The sequence below is a fragment of the Triticum aestivum genome, chromosome 2B (assembly GCF_018294505.1).
Source record: "Triticum aestivum cultivar Chinese Spring chromosome 2B, IWGSC CS RefSeq v2.1, whole genome shotgun sequence".
NCBI classification, from domain to species: domain Eukaryota; kingdom Viridiplantae; phylum Streptophyta; class Magnoliopsida; order Poales; family Poaceae; genus Triticum; species Triticum aestivum.
Genome location: NC_057798.1, coordinates 231,770,918 through 231,787,349, shown reverse-complemented (window position 1 = coordinate 231,787,349; position 16,432 = coordinate 231,770,918). Strand labels below are relative to the sequence as shown.

Genomic DNA, 16,432 nt, shown 5'->3' with positions numbered 1-16,432 from the left:
GGAAACCCAAGGGAAAATGGGCTAGGTGAGGCAAATGGTAAAACCAAGGTTGGGCCTTGCTGGAGGAGTTTTATTCAAAGCGAACTGTCAAGGGGGTCCCATAAATCATCCAACCGCGTAAGGAACGCAAAATCCGGGAACATAACACCAGTATGATGGAAACTAGGGCGGCAAGAGTGGAACAAAACACCAGGCATAAGGCCGAGTCTTCCACCCTTTACCAAGTATATAGATGCATTAATTAAAATAAGATATAATGTGATATGCCAACATAATCCTGTCCACCATGTAGAAATCTTCAACTTCACCTGCAACTCACAATGCTATAAGAGGGGCTGAGCAAAAGCGGTAACATAGCCAAGCAATGGTTTGCTAGGAAGGGTGACAAAGGTTAGAGGTTCATGGCAATTTGGGAGGCTTGAAGAGCAAGTGATAGGTAGCATAGCATAGCGATAGAACGAAGCAACTAGCATAGCAATGACAGTAGTGAGATCCAGGGTAGCGGTCATCTTGCCTGAAATCCCGCTAGGAAGAAGAACGAGTCCATGACAAAGACGAACGGGAGTAGTCGAACGAATCCTCACAATCGCAACATTACCGGAACTAAGAAGCAACACCGGAAAGAAACAAACAACATGATAAATGCACAAGCATAAACATGGCATGATGCACAACCAAGTATGATGCATGTCCGGTCTAAATAGCATGGCATGGCATGGCAGAATGCAACAAGCAACACTACAAGTTAAGTGGAGCTCAATATGAAACTCGTTGCATATTGACAAAACACCACATTCGAGTTATTTAGTTTGCTCTCCTTTAGGTACTCAAAAATATTAAATGTTGTTAAACATGGCAAGAGGTGAAGCATATGAAAAACTACCTATCTAGGCAAGTTTAAATGAGGCCGAAACAACAAACAATAATTCCGGAAAATCCTCATGTCCATGTTTTAGTTTTGGTACTGTTCTGCCCTAAAATATATTTTATTTTTGTTAAACATGCAAAGGAATGCCACCATGTTAAACTATGCATTTTTCCACCCCGTTTACATATAAAGTTTATTAAATTCGGAGCTACGGTTAATTAGTTATGAAATAAATCATTTTAGCATGTGATTTATGCAAATTTAAACAAACAGCATTTTAAACATCCCAAACATGGATGAAAGTGGCATATTATGAAACTAGATGAAATTCTAAGCATTTTACATATATAAATTATTTACATATGATGCACGGTTCATGAGATATTATATGCATGGAGGCTAGGGGTTTTTCTGCAAATCTGTAAATCACTGGAATAATAGACAAATTCGCTGAAGAGGAAAAAAACACAATCGGGCTGAATTTGGGCTCTAGGCTGGGGAGCTCACCATGGGCTTCAGCCCGTCGGTGAGGAGGTGAAGGCAGGCCGCGGGGCGCAGGCTGGGCCTTGGGGAGGCGCTAGGCAGCTGGGCTGCTGGCGTTCCAGACGAACAGGGACGCGGTCAACGGGGCTGGGTCGAGCGCTCGTCGTCCTCCCTGCTCGAATGAAGCAGAGGAGGCGAGCAGGGCGTTGGGGCAGCAGGTCAACGGCGCGGGGCGAGGAACGGCAGCGCGGCGGCGGGATCCGGCCAGGAAGGTCGCGGGAAACGGCGGGGATGGATGGATCCACCTCGGATCCGGCGAGGCAGGGATCCATGGTGACGGATGCGAGCTCAGACTGCAGCCATCCATGGCGATGTCGTGGGGATCCTGCTTGAACAGATAGACAGAGGGTGTCGGGTGAGAGAGATCGATAGGAAGGAGGACGCAGGAGAGGTGCGGTGACCTGCTGGTGGTGGGGAGCTCTGGCGACGAAACTGCAGAAGACGGCCTTGAAGCATTTGTGCTCGAGGAGAGGGGCATCTCCTCGAGTAGGAAGAAGAAGCAGGGCGTGGTGGTGATCCTGGAGGTCTCCGTCGAGGCGGTTGGCCGCGCGAGAAGACGAGGCCGAGCGCTCCTGCTCGGGCCTCGGGAAGAGAGGGGGTGGCGGCTGCTGTTCGGTTCCTGCAGAGAGAGGGAGCATGAGAGGGAAAGAAACCAGGAGAAGAAAGGGAAAGGAAAGAGAGGCACGAGCGTGGCTAGCCTGGCAGATTAGCACGGGGACGATGTGGATCGAGGGAGGCAAGGGGCCTGCTGTGGATGAGCTCCATCTCGAGGAGCTCCTGCTCGGGCACGAGCGTGGAGACGTGAGGCTGCGGCCAGAGGAGGTGGTCGGGCACGGAAATGGAGGCGGTGGTTGGATTGGGTGGAGATGGATCCCGAGGTGGGAGGAGGCTGTAGGTGGCGGCGGCTAGGGGGACAAAGGAGAGGATTTCTAGGGTTTGACAAAATGGACTAGGGGTGGACTATAAATGGAAAGGAGGGGAGTTTGGATCATTCGATCGAAATTCGACGGACGAGAATAAATATGCTAGGGAGTCCAATAAATAAAACGATGATGTTTTATAGATGTTTGGGGATGATCTGAATGCAACGGTGATGATTGAGCGGTTCAGGTTCGGGGCAGTCTCGGACGCGCGCGAGGGGTTTGGCAAAACGCCATGGAGACAAGGGGTTTTGATGGGCTCAGAAAAGAGAGAGAAGAGAGCGGTCCGGTTGATCTGAGAGGGGTCAACAGGACAAGGAGGAAGCGGCAACTACGAGCGAACGCAAGTTTTATGAAAACAATGACCGCAACAAGTGCCGATGCAATGCAAATGATGACATGAGATGAAATGCAAGACATGAACAAAATGCAAAACAAGAAAAAAAACAAAAAACCAACCACGGAGGAAATAACATATCGCATCTCCGGAAAAGGCAAGAGTTGGAGTTACGAATACGGAAAGTTGTATCCGGGGCGTTACAACACTCCACCACTACGAGAGGATCTTGTCCCGAGATCTAGGATGGCACCGGAGGGAAAACGGAAGAGGAAGATAAGAGGTAAACTAAATTGCTTCTTCGACAAACGAGTGAAACCAAAGAACCTTGAGAGGTTGAAAAGTTGAAAGAAAGAACACAACAGAGTTGAACACAATTGAGAGCACCGCGGTAGAACAAATAGAAATAAGGAACACCATGTGAACCTTGGAGGTTGAAAGACATAAGAAAAGGGTTACAATGGACAAGAAGTACATGCAAGCACTCTGGTTGAAACGAGATGTACAAGGAATGACAAAGATCAATTAAGACATCACTCCGGTTGGAATTGGGAGGAATAGAATATGAACTTGAGAAGATGGGATGATACTTGATGAAATCAACAACACACTGCCTCTGGAACTATTGAAAGAATGACATAATGGGTAAGAAGGATTTCAGACAGCACTCCGGTTGAAAAGAGAAGCAAAACTTGATAAGATGAAAGAGCTTGAATGAGAACACAACACTCCGGTTAAATGGATAAGCACGAAAAGAGCACGATCCTCAAATCGAGATGATGAGTGAAGAGAGAAACATCACAATGCCTTCGGGACGAAAGAATAGAAGTTAGATTGTTGGGATAAAGGGACGGAGAATAAAATGAAATCTTCTGCCACAAATGAACTTGGAAAGCATCCTTGCAAAGAAGAATAGAACATAGTTGTTGGAAAACCAACAACGAAACGAATAAACTTGTAGTGGGCTTATGGAAACATCTCAACGCTTGAAGTGAAATTCTGCCACTAACGAAAAACAATTGCTTGTTTGAGAGCAACGAAGAGATGAAAACTTCTTTCATCGAGAGGATGGGAGGAAAACTTGGATCTTAGATAAGCACCACAATAGCAACATTCCTTAGGGAAGGCTTTAGGTGAAACCTATACCAAGATAACTCCAACAAAAAGATTAATGGATTTAAAATACCTCATTCTTGACAACATATGAATCATGAAACGTGAAGGAAATTGTCAAGAGTGACATAACACCATCTCAAAAGATAATATAGAGAGAATTGCACTTCGGAATGCAAGATGAAGAATGCTTGAGCTCCTCTGAAAAGAATCTCGATGAACACTTCGAGAAGGAATTAAATCCTTGATGAACCATCATGTAGAGCGTCCATAACTCCGGTAATAAAAGGATGATAGAAAGAAAGAGAGGTTGAAAACACAAGGTGAAGCCTTGCGATGATTTAGATGGAGCTTCGCGACGAGATAATGCGGAAAACTTGGAACTCCGGAAGAGGAATTAATCACTTGGATGAAACAAGAATAAGAATTACGGTATGCGTATCCTTCATCAATTTAAATTGATGACAAGCAACGGATTTGGCATACTACTTATTCTCATAGAAAGGATTAAAAGAGATATAGCGCAGACTTGAGAAGGTCTTGATGGAAACACCGGTAGGATTGGAAACAACGAATGAATTTATATGATAACAAAGGAAGTGAAGTCTTGAACAAACCACCGTAAGAACTGAAAATGAACATTGCAAAGGCACAATTCAACGGGAATAATTGGGAAACGAATGAATATACTTGAGGGGATTTAAATACAAGAGAACGGGAAGAACTCGAACTGATTAAAGAACATTTGAACAAAGGGCCGGGATAAATAGAGAACGATAGCTGAAATGTGAGGACGAAGAATTCTTCTGGAATGATGGCCTCTGGTGAAAACAAATGGAAAAACAATGTCTGACATAGTCCGGATGGTTAAGAAAAGAATATCTGACGAATGGAATAATTCGAGACTGAAAACATGAAGCTAGAACCACGAATCTTCAAGAGAATGGGCAAAATTTAGAGGAAAACTCTTCTTCGGTCTTCCAAATTCGAGAATGACGACGAGAAACACCACCATGAATTGTTGAGATGCTCCAGGAGAATGAAAAACAAAGAGGTTGAGCCAACAATGAAAATGATTTGAAAGTGATTTTGGAGAAGGAATATGACTAATGAGAATTCATTCTTACGTCAAACTTGGAAAAGAATTTGGGAATGGCTCGAGGAAAATTAGAAGAGCCAGGTAAGATCCTGGGAAAAGACCTGTGGGTTAGGGCCCACTAAAAGAAAACACCATTGAACAAGATTGAAAGGGGGGATTGCACCGGTTGAATTAAATGGCTTGAATGGAAACACGAATCTTTCGAGATATCTTCAACACTCCGGATATGAACTGGGAGAGGCGAATAAATAAGAGAGCCTTGGATAAGAAATTCACATGGGAAGATATGTGAAACGAAAGGAAGAGATATGATCAACACCGAAACTTGAAATTAATCCACCGGAGAAGAAAAGAGACGAAGAATAATGAACTTGAAGCTCCGTTAGTATCTTCGTGAGAATCACCGGATAAGAACATTGACGGAAGAAAAATGGAGAGACTTCCCATCAATAAAAGGATACTTGATTAAGAAATCCGAGTCCTTGAAGAAAAAAAAGGGTGGGAGGGCGGGAAAACAAAGGCAACTTGGGATGGATGAAACAAACACCGGTGAGAAAACCTAGAGTTGATCTTGCGGATGTTGAAAATGATCGGATCCACTTGAAGAGAAGCACGCCGGTTGGAAAAGAATTGACATGACAACCTCAATGATCAAGAAGGATTAGCACTCCCATAGAAATATGAGAACACCACTTGAAAGGTATGGAATCAACACTTGACATTGAAGCAACTCAAATACCACAACTCAAAACAAAACAAAGGATTGGCTTGCAGAAATAAGCCAGAACAAATACATATGATAGAGATTTACCCAATCCCATATCATGCATCTGTTGGAAAGATATTCTAGGAGCTACTTGAATTCCCACCTATAAACTCCCGAAACTTTCTGGTTATGCAATCTGGTGTTGGGGATACAGGGAAGCAATATATCTCACCCAAACTAACAATACCTACATCCAAGCTGTATCCATCCGTCAACACATAACCAAGAAACCTCTGGAAATCGTGTACCTCAACCTTCGAAAAGCATCCGTTATACAAGTTATGGCAATACTCCTGAACTCCCGCCCCAGTACTGGGTGGCGTGGAGGTTATCTCACCAACAACTGCATAAAAGAGATTTTTGATGTCGGCAAAACTCAGGTATTCCAGAACTACAACGATAAAATTATGACGACAACACCTCGGAGCTCAACTCCCCGGGTCACTGCCACATAAAAGACAGGAGGCACCAAGAACAATGTTCTCGACACAAAACCATCGGAACAATTCCAAGATACCCGCGTGATCCTAAAAAAATTAGTGAAATTTGAGGAGAGGAAAGACAAAACATCTACGTCAGGAGGCCTCACCAGAGCGACGAAGGGACGGAGGAGTAAAAAAGAATCCTACTCTCCGATATATAATCCAAAGACTCAAAATAGTTTTTTTCTAGACTTAACAACGGCCAACAATCAAGGGGGCTCCTATGGTCGGTCGAGGCTCTGATTACCAACTTGTCACGCCCAATATGCAACCCTATCCAAAAGGAACTCGAAGGTCCCACCAAGGATAGACCCGCATATTGAAACACTTTTGCAAGGTGGATATCATTACATCAACATTACATAATAGATAGGGATACATACAAAAGGCATACAATGCCACACGAATACAACATCATAATACATCAGAGCACCATCCGACTACAGATGAAACACAAACAGAAACTCAAACAACATCCACCCTGCTAGCCCAGGCTGCCGACCTGGAACCTATCCCCTGATCGAAGAAGAAGCAGAAGAAGAACTCCAAAACAAGCAAACATGGCTCTCGCATCATGATCATCGCATAACCTGTACCTGCAACTGTTGTTGTAGTAATCTGTGAGCCATGAGGACTCAGCAATCCCATTACCATGGGTATCAAGACTAGCAAAGCTTAATGGGAAAGGAAGGGGTAAAGTGATGAGGTTGCAGCAGCGACTAAGCATGATATGGTGGCTAACATACGCAAATAAGAGCGAGAAGAGAACAAGCGGAACAGTCGTGAAGCTAGCAATGATCAAGAAGTGATCCTGAACTCCTACTTATGTCAAACATAACTAAAAACCATGTTCACTTCCCGGACTCCGCCGAAAAGAGACCATCACGGCTACACACGCGGTTGATGCATTTTAATTCGTATCTGGTGTCAAGTTATCTACAACCGAACATTAACAAATTCCCATCTGCCACATACGCGGGCACGGCTTTCAAAACATAATACCCTGCAGGGGTGTCCCAACTTAGCCCATCACAAGCTCTCGCGATCAACGAAGGATATACCTTCTCCCAGGAAGACCCGATCAGACTCGGAATCCCGGTTTACAAGACATTTCGACAATGGTAAAACAAGACCAGCAAAGCCGCCCGATGTGCCGACAAATCCCGATAGGAGCTGCACATATCTCGTTCTCAGGGCACACCGGATAGGTCAGCCTACGAGTAAAACCAGCCCTCGAGTTGCCCCGAGGTGGCCCCGCAGTCTGCCCGTTTCGGACCAACACTCGAAGGAGCACTGGCCCGGGGGGGCTAAAATAAAGATGACCCTCGGGCTCCGGAAACCCAAGGGAAAAAGGACTAGGTGAGGCAAATGGTAAAACCAAGGTTGGGCCTTGCTGGAGGAGTTTTATTCAAAGCGAACTGTCAAGGGGGTCCCGTAAATCACCCAACCGCGTAAGGAATGCAAAATCCGGGAACATAACACCGGTATGACGGAAACTAGGGCGGCAAGAGTGGAACAAAACACCAGGCATAAGGCCGAGTCTTCCACCCTTTACCAAGTATATAGATGCATTAATTAAAATAAGAGATATTGTGACATCCTAACATAATCCTGTCCACCATGGAGCAATCTTCAACTTCACCTGCAACTAACAACGCTATAAGAGGGGCTGAGAAAAAGCGGTAACATAGCCAAGCAATGGTTTGCTAGGAAGGGTGACAAAGGTTAGAGTTTCATGGCAATTTGGGAGGCTTGAAGAGCAAGTGATAGGTAGCGCAGCATAGCGATAGAACGAAGCAACTAGCATAGCAATGATAGTAGTGAGATCCAGGGTAGCGGTCATCTTGCCTGAAATCCCGCTAGGAAGAAGAACGAGTCCATGACGAAGACGAACGGGAGTAGTCGAACGAATCCTCACAATCGCAACATTACCGGAACTAAGAAGCAACACCGGAAAGAAACAAACAACATCATAAATGCACAAGCATAAACATGGCATGATGCACAACCAAGTATGATGCATGTCCGGTCTAAATAGCATGGCATGGCATGGCAAAATGCAACAAGCAACACTACAAGTTAAGTTAAGCTCAATATGCAACTTGTTGCATATTGACAAAACACCACATTCAAGTTATTTAGTTCGCTCTCGTTTAGGTACTCAACAATATTAAATGTTGTTAAACATGGCAAGAGGTGAAGCATATGAAAAAGTACCTATCTAGGCAAGTTTAAATGAGGCCGAAACAACAAACAACAATTCCGGAAAATCCTCATGTCCATGTTTTAGGTTTGGTACCGTTCTGCCCTAAAATATATTTTATTGTTGTTAAACATGCAAAGTAATGCCACCATGTTAAACTATGCATTTTTCACCCCATTTACATATAAAGTTTATTAAATTCGGAGCTACGGTTAATTAGTTATGAAATAAATCATTTTAGCATGTGATTTATGCAAATTTAAACAAACAGCATTTTAAACATTCCAAACATGGATGAAAGTGGCATATTATGAAACTAGATGAAATTCTAAGCATTTTACATATATAAATTATTTACATATGATGCACGGTTCATGAGATATTATATGCATGGAGGCTAGGGGTTTTTCTGCAAATCTGTAAATCACTGGAATAATAGATAAATTCGCTGAAGAGGAAAAAAAGACAATCAGGCTGAATTTGGGCTCTGGGCTGGGGAGCTCACCATGGGCTTCAGCCCGTCGGTGTGGAGGTGGAGGCAGGCCGCGGGGCGCAGGCTGGGCCTTGGGGAGGCGCTCGGCACCTGGGCTGCTGGCGTTCCAGACAAACAGGGACGCGGTCAACGGGGCTGGGTCGAGCGCTCGTCATCGTCCCTTCTCGAACGAAGCAGAGGAGGCGAGCAGGGCGTTGGGGCAGCAAGTCGACGGCGCGGGGCGAGGAACAGCAGCGCGGCGGTGGGATCCGGCCAGGAAGGGTCGCGGGAAACGGCGGGGATGGATGGATCCACCTCGGATCCGGCAAGGCAGGGATCCATGGTGACGGACGCGAGCTCGGACTGCAGCCATCCATGGCGATGTCGTGGGGATCCTGCTCGAACAGATAGACAGAGGGGGTCGGGTGAGAGAGATCGATAGGAAGGAGGACGCAGGAGAGGTGCGGCGACCTGCTGGTGGTGGGGAGCTCCGGCAACGAAACTGCAGAAGACGGCCTTGGAGCGTTTGTGCTCGAGGCGAGGGGCATCTCCTCGAGCAGGAAGAAGAAGCAGGGCGCGGTGGTGATCCTGGAGGTTGCCGTCGAGGCGGCTGGCCGCGCGAGAAGACGAGGCCGAGTGCTCCTGCTCGGGCCTCGGGAAGAGAGGGGGTGGCGGCTGCTGTTCGGTTCCTGCAGAGAGAGGGAGCATGAGAGGGAAAGAAACCAGGAGAAGAAAGGGAAAGGAAAGAGAGGCGCGAGCGTGGCTGGCCTGGCGGATTAGCACGGGGACGATGTGGATCGAGGGAGGCAAGGGGCCTGCTGTGGATGAGCTCCGTCTCGAGGAGCTCCTGCTCGGGCACGGAAATGGAGGCGGTGGTTGGATTGGGTGGAGATGGATCCTGAGGTGGGAGGAGGCTTTAGGTGGCGGCGGCTAGGGGGACAAAGGAGAGGATTTCTAGGGTTTGACAAAATGGACTAGGGGGTGGACTATAAATGGAAAGGAGGGGAGTTTGGATCATTCGATCGAAATCCGACGGATGAGAATAAATATGCTAGGGAGTCCAATAAATAAAACGATGATGTTTTATAGATGTTTGGGGATGATCTGAATGCAACGGTGATGATTGAGCAGTTCGGGTTCGGGGCAGTCTCGGACGCGTGCGAGGGGTTTGGCAAAACGCCATGGAGACAAGGGGTTTTGATGGGCTCAGAAAAGAGAGAGAAGAGAGCGGTCCGGTTGATCTGAAAGGGGTCAGGACAAGGAAGAAGCGGCAACTACGAGCGAACGCAAGTTTTATGAAAACAATGACGGCAACAAGTGCCGATGCAATGCAAATGATGACATGAGATGAAATGCAAGACATGAACAAAATGCAAAACAAAAAAAAACCCAACCACGGAGGAAATAACATATCGCATCTCCGGAAAAGGCAAGAGTTGGAGTTACGAATATGGAAAGTTGTATCCGGGGCGTTACATCAACGCTGCAAACAAACCAATTTGACTTGCGTATTATGATGTGCATAGGACCAAAAAAATTCACAGCAAGGCACAGGGTATCATTTAGAACCCTCATGTCTATAATACCTAAACAGTTGATCCCCACTAAATCTAATTCTCTTAACATGCAACCCTCCACATCATCAAATGTGCCATGTCATTATCCAATAAAACTATTTTGTAGCACATGCATACTCCAGTTTGATTATTCCATCTGCAATTGTCTAGCATACATGCATACTCTTTGGAAAAACACAATTACTTCTGAAAATAATAGCTTCCGATTTAGATTATTTTATTCATACAAAATTTATCCAAAATTAATCTTCAAATCCCGCAGCAACGCACGGGGAAATCACTTAGTTTGTTTAATAACCGGGCCCACATGTCATGACGGTTAGGGGCGTTGGTTATTGGCTAAATAGGCCGGCCAGGTCCCACCTGTCAGCGGGTCAGCTGGGGCGTTTTAACGCAAGCGCGCCTGGGACAGGTCGGTGGCGAGGCACGGTGCGGTGGCGGGTCGCCCGGTGACCAAAAGGAGCGGCGAGTAGCAACTACCGCACCAGCGCGAAGCGCCGCATCCGGGGTAGCTCGCAGGAGGTCAAAGGCTCACCGGAGTCGACCAGACAATGGAGCTAGGCCGCGGCGCGGCTACAAACGACAATGGGCGTAGCGGCGTGGGGAGCAACAAAGCCAGGGCATTGGTGGCAGCGGCGAGTGGGGGGAGGCGGATGCGGCGGCCAGTGGTGGGTGGACGCAGGCAGCTGCGGCAAAGGAAGTAGGCAGCAAGGGTGGAGCAGCAGGCAGAGAGCACCGCGGCTGGGTGCTCTGGGGGCGCGGCTGTGTGCACGCGGGCGCGCGCGGGGGAGCAGGAGGCAACGTCGGGCGTGCCCTTGGGCACGACAGAGGAGCCCCGGGGCACGGGCCAACTGTGGTGAAAACGAGCTCGCATGAGGCCGGACGGTGGTGGATCCACGTGAAGGTAAGAGGGGGTCAAAGGCGAAGCTCACTGCGTTCTCTGGCGAGCTCGAGAGGGAGGGTCGAGGAGGCTGGACGACGGAGGATCGAGCACTAAGGTGCGGCGGCGGTAGCGCTCGGGTGCACGTTGGTTTGGTGCGAGGAGAGGAGAGGGGGCGAGGGAAGGAGAGGAGACGGGGACTAGGGTTTGCAGGGGGTCGGGGACGACCTTATCCATGCGGGGAGACGATGGATGCTTGGCACGCGGCCATCCTGTCACGGACCCAAGTACCTCTACAGCCCACAACCCTGGGGAAGGCCGGCCCAAGAGGAAGAAGCGGCCCAGTCACAAGTTTGACCCAGCAACCTGGGAACTGGGTGGATAAGAGTTGGCGTGTGTTAGGTGGAAGGGTATCGAGAATCATCTGGACTTGTACTCTCATCCCGATCCCCTTTCTTCCTCCTCGAACCCTACCTCTCTCTCAACTCCAATTCCTCCTTTGCCACTATGAACTAAAGTTAATCGAGTTGAGGGACGTAACATATGGTATCAGATTTGCTTGCTTATCTTCAGAAGCCCACCTTCTCCATGCGCAATCAACGCCACACCGTCGAAATGGAGCAACGCATCGACGAGCTTGCAGCGATGCTCAAGCGCATCCAGGAGCAGAATGCCTCCATCCAAGAGGCGGTGGCGACATCGACGGCCCTCTTCGAGGAGACCAAGCCGTCTGTGAAGGGTCTCGCGGAGTGGCGATTGGCGCTCGAGCAGTCGGTCGACGACCTGCGCACCGAGATCGGCGGCGTCCACCGCGACTTGGACACCATCATCTGCAACCCCGCCCTCGCCCTCAAGCCGACGGATCTGCCACCCCTGATTCCACGAGCGGGTGGTGGAACGACTTCAGAGGCGAGCAAGGACACGCACAGGCCCGATGGCTGCCACGACGACAATTCGACTCGGGGTCTGGATCTGGGGTAGTTACTACCCCCGTTCCACCTCCGGCCATGGGTACGTACACTCTCAAGGATTCCCGTTCACGATCTCTAGTCCATCCTATCAAGACGCCGCCATTGTCTGGGGAGTTCTCACGTCAGCGGAATGCCTCCCGTTCGGACTATCCACATCGTTTTTGTTCCCCTTCCATTCCCCGTCCCAAACTTGATTTTCCACCATTTTGGGGAGAGCGGCCCCGCAGTTGGAAAAGGAATTGTGAGTCCTATTTCTGTGTGTTTCACCTTGATCTGGAGCTTTGGGTAGATGCTGCTGCTATGCATTTTTCGGGTCCGACGATGATTTGGATCGAGAAAGGAGGGTTTACCTTGTGTAACCTGACTTGGGAATCTTTCTGTTCATTGGTCTGTGACCAATTTGAGCGCAACGAGTTCTCCTCTCTGTTGCGCCAGCTCTTCCACTTACGCCAGATAGATTCTGTGTTAGCTTATGTTACTCAATTTAATGAGCTTATGCACTCCCTTTTGGCACATAGCAGTTCGTGGGATCCGGCCCTTTTCCCCTCTCGCTTCGTAGATGGTCTTAAGGATGAAATTCTTGTTGTTGTCCTTGTGCATAATCCTCACGACCTGGATACTGCTATTTCCTTGGCTTATCTGCAGGAAGAGGCGCTGGAGATTCCTAAACGACGCGAACCGCGTCGACCTGATACTGGATCAGCGGTTCAGTCGCATCTGAGATGGGCAATGCCACTGCCTCCACCTCCAGGCTGGCCACCTCCCGCTCCTGTAGACACAGATGCGGATCGTCGACCAGCGCCCAATGCTATGGCGCAACCATATCCATCAACTGATGAGAGATTGACCACACTGCGTGCTTATCATCGCGCGCGAGGCCTCTGTTACTTGTGCGGCGAGAAATGGTCTCGAGATCACAAATGTGCCACCACAGTTCAGTTACACGTTGTCCAGGAATTGTTTGATGTGTTGGGCATTCCAGGTTTTGATATGCAGTCAGAGCATTCGGACACAGGCACTTAATGTCATACTATTTCCAGGGCAGCATTGGAGGGTACTGTAACACCGCAAACTGTTCGGTTGCAAGGGCTCATTCAGAATCAGAAGGTGTTGATGTTAATTGATTCAGGGAGTTCTCACAGCTTCATCAGTACCACTTTAGCCGCACGGTTGACTAGTGTGGTGGCTTCGGATCACCCTTTGCGAGTGCGCATTGCTGATGGGGGACATATCTCTTGTGCCTAGGAGGTGCCTAACCGTGAGTGGTGGGTTCAAGACAACAAATTTTGCTCTACCCTTAAAGTGTTACCACTTGGCTGCTATGATATGATTGTGGGTATGCATTGGTTGGAGGAGCATAGTCCCATGGATATTCATTGGGGACTCAAAAAGTTGCAGTTCTTGTACAATGGCAAGCAAATATTGTTGGAAGGAGTGCAACCGAGTGTGCAGCACTTTTATCAGTTATCATCGGCCCAATTGCATGCCTTGTTTGACTGTAATGATGTGCATCAGGTGATTCAACTCTGTGCGATTGATGTGTCAAAAGGAGAGGAACAGGTTCCTTCGGTGATATCCACTCTGTTGCAAGAATTTGCTCATCTATTTGATACACCATCCACTCTACCTCCAGAACGAGATTTTGATCACACCATCCCTCTGATCCCAGGGACACAGCCAGTCAATTTGAGGCCTTACCGCTACACTCCAGCTCAGAAAGATGAGATTGAGCGCCAAGTGGCCGAAATGATCAAGCAAGGCATCATACAGCATAGTTTTAGTCCATTTGCTGCTCCAGTTCTGTTGGTTCAAAAAAAGGACTTAAGTTGGAGATTTTGCATCAATTTTCGCAGGTTAAATGCCATCACTATCAAGAACAAATATCCATTGCCAGTCATTGAGGAGCTATTGGACGAGCTTGCAGGGTCAGTTTGGTTTACCAGTCTTGATTTGAGAGCGAGTTATCACCAAATCCGGATGAAAGCGGGGGAAGAGTTCAAATGGCTTTAAAAACACATCGCAGGCATTATGAGTTAAAGGTCATGCCCAATGGTGTTACTGTTGGTCCCTCTACCTTTCAAGGCACTATGAACATTGTCTTGTCGCCTCTGTTGCGCAAGGGCGTGCTTGTATTCATTGACAATATCCTGGTCCATAGTGCCACCTTGGAGAAACACAAGGAGCTTCTTCGGCAAGTGTTTCAGTTTTTACGCAAGCATCAGTTCTACCTCAACCAAGCTAAATGCAAGTCCGCCCAACCACGTCTCACTTATCTGGGCCATGTCATCAGCGCTGATGGGGTCTCAACTGATGACAAGAACATTGCAGCAGTCCGAGATTGGCCAACTCCCACCTCAGCCAGAGAGGTTCGCGGGTTTCTTGGGTTGGCCGACTACTATAGACGGTTTGTGTGCAATTTTGGTGTGGTTAGTAGATCTCTGACAAACCTACTCAAAAAGGGGGCAATATTTGTTTGGAGTGACGAGGCAGAAGCTGCTTTTCAACACCTGAAAATGGCCCTTATCACTGCGCCTGTGTTGGCCCTGCCACGGTTTGATCGCACCTTCGAGGTGGAAACTGATGCCTCTAACACAGGGATTGGTGCGGTGCTGATGCAAGATGGTAACCCGTTGGCCTTCTTCAGTAAGTCTCTCGGACCGTGCAATCAAGGCCTTTCGGCATATGAGAAAGAATTCATGGCAGTGTTAATGGCGGTGGATCATTGGCATCCATATTTACAGTCGGGAGAGTTCATTATACGTACTAATCAACACAGCCTCGCCCATCTTGATGATCAGCGACTGACAACTCCCTAGCAACGGCGTGCTCTCACAAAACTCCTTGGGCTTCAATACAAGATTGTCTATAAGAAAGGCGTGGAGAATCGAGCAGCAGATGCCTTGTCTCGCCGGCATGGAGCACTGCTGGCTATCTCTGTGGCTTTGCCCACTTGGCTGAATGAGATCACGAAGGGGTACCAGTCTGACCTGCATGCTTGTGAGCTGCTGCAGAAATACACTGGGGCAACAGATCCTACGGCTGCTTATACAGTGCATGATGGAGTGATCAAATACAAAGGACGCGTGTGGCTAGGTTCTAACAAGGCAGCTCAAGATCTCATTTTGAGTCAGATGCATTCTAGTCCGTCAGGGGGGCATTCTGGTATCCATGTGACTTATGATCGGTTGAAAAGGTTTTTTGCTTGGCCTGGCATGAAGATGGCAGTGACCAATTTTGTATCCAGTTGTGATGTTTGCAAACAAGCAAAACCAGAGCATGTGCGTACGCCTGGACTGCTGGAGCCTCTAGAAGTTCCACCACATCCATGGCATACTGTCACCTTCGACTTTGTGGAAGGGCTGCCAGTCTCGAAGGGTTATTCTTGCATTTTAGTGGTTGTGGACAAGTTGACAAGGTATGCTCACTTCATGCCTTTGGCCCAGCCCTTCTCGTCCGTTCAAGTTGTGTAAGTGCATCTAGTGCCACCCCTAGTTGGTTTTGGAGTATTGACGACAAACCTGGTTGAGGGACTAATGTGTTTGTGAGAATTGCAGGATAACACAGGTAGTAATCCCTCATTGATTTGGTTTCACTACCGGATATGACCCCTAAAAATGTGTGAAGACATTGAAGCCAATGGTGGTTTCTGAAGCTAATCACGTTGAAGACTATGACATGTGAAGACAATGTCTGAAGACTATGGAGCGCGAAGACTTAGTTGTTTCATTGTTTCTCTTCTTCTTTGTTGAGTCATGGGAACCACCGCACTGTTAAGTGGGGTCCAAGTGAACAAAGTCAGAGTGACTAAAGTGATGCTCAACCAAATCCTATGGCTTCGAGCGAAGACAATGAGAGCAAATCTTATCCAGAGTCGGATAAGTCAGCTTTACTTGTAGCCTAAGTCAAGCTACCGCGTGTGTTCGAAATCTAACCGTTGCGACACGTGTCAGTTCCTTAGTGACCCAGGGTCATTTCGGACAAATCAGGTCGGGTTGCCAGTGGTTATAAATAGACCATCCCCCTACACCATAAATTGGTGGCTGCTCAGAGTTAGATACGGCTTTTGTCGTTTGAGAGCAACCCACCTCTGAAGCCTTTTGAGAGAGAATCCTTGCGAGGACAAAGCCAAACCACCCAGAGCCTCCCTAACCAGACATACAGTTGTCACAGGAACTGGAACTGGTCGAACAAACCACTGTCT

At 47.8% G+C, this 16,432-nt stretch overlaps 1 protein-coding gene across 1 annotated transcript; it reads right to left on the bottom strand.

Moving 5' to 3' along the window:
- Window positions 1-1,176: 1,176 nt before the first annotated feature.
- On the bottom strand, window positions 1,177-2,327 carry LOC123041116 (uncharacterized). Its single transcript, XM_044463818.1, has 3 exons — window positions 2,110-2,327; window positions 1,813-2,030; window positions 1,177-1,736 (listed from the first exon to the last, which is right to left on the bottom strand). The coding sequence occupies exons 1-3, from the start codon at window positions 2,174-2,176 to the stop codon at window positions 1,446-1,448; spliced, it is 576 nt and encodes a 191-aa protein (XP_044319753.1). The 5' UTR covers window positions 2,177-2,327; the 3' UTR covers window positions 1,177-1,445.
- Between the last annotated feature and the right edge of the window lie 14,105 nt (window positions 2,328-16,432).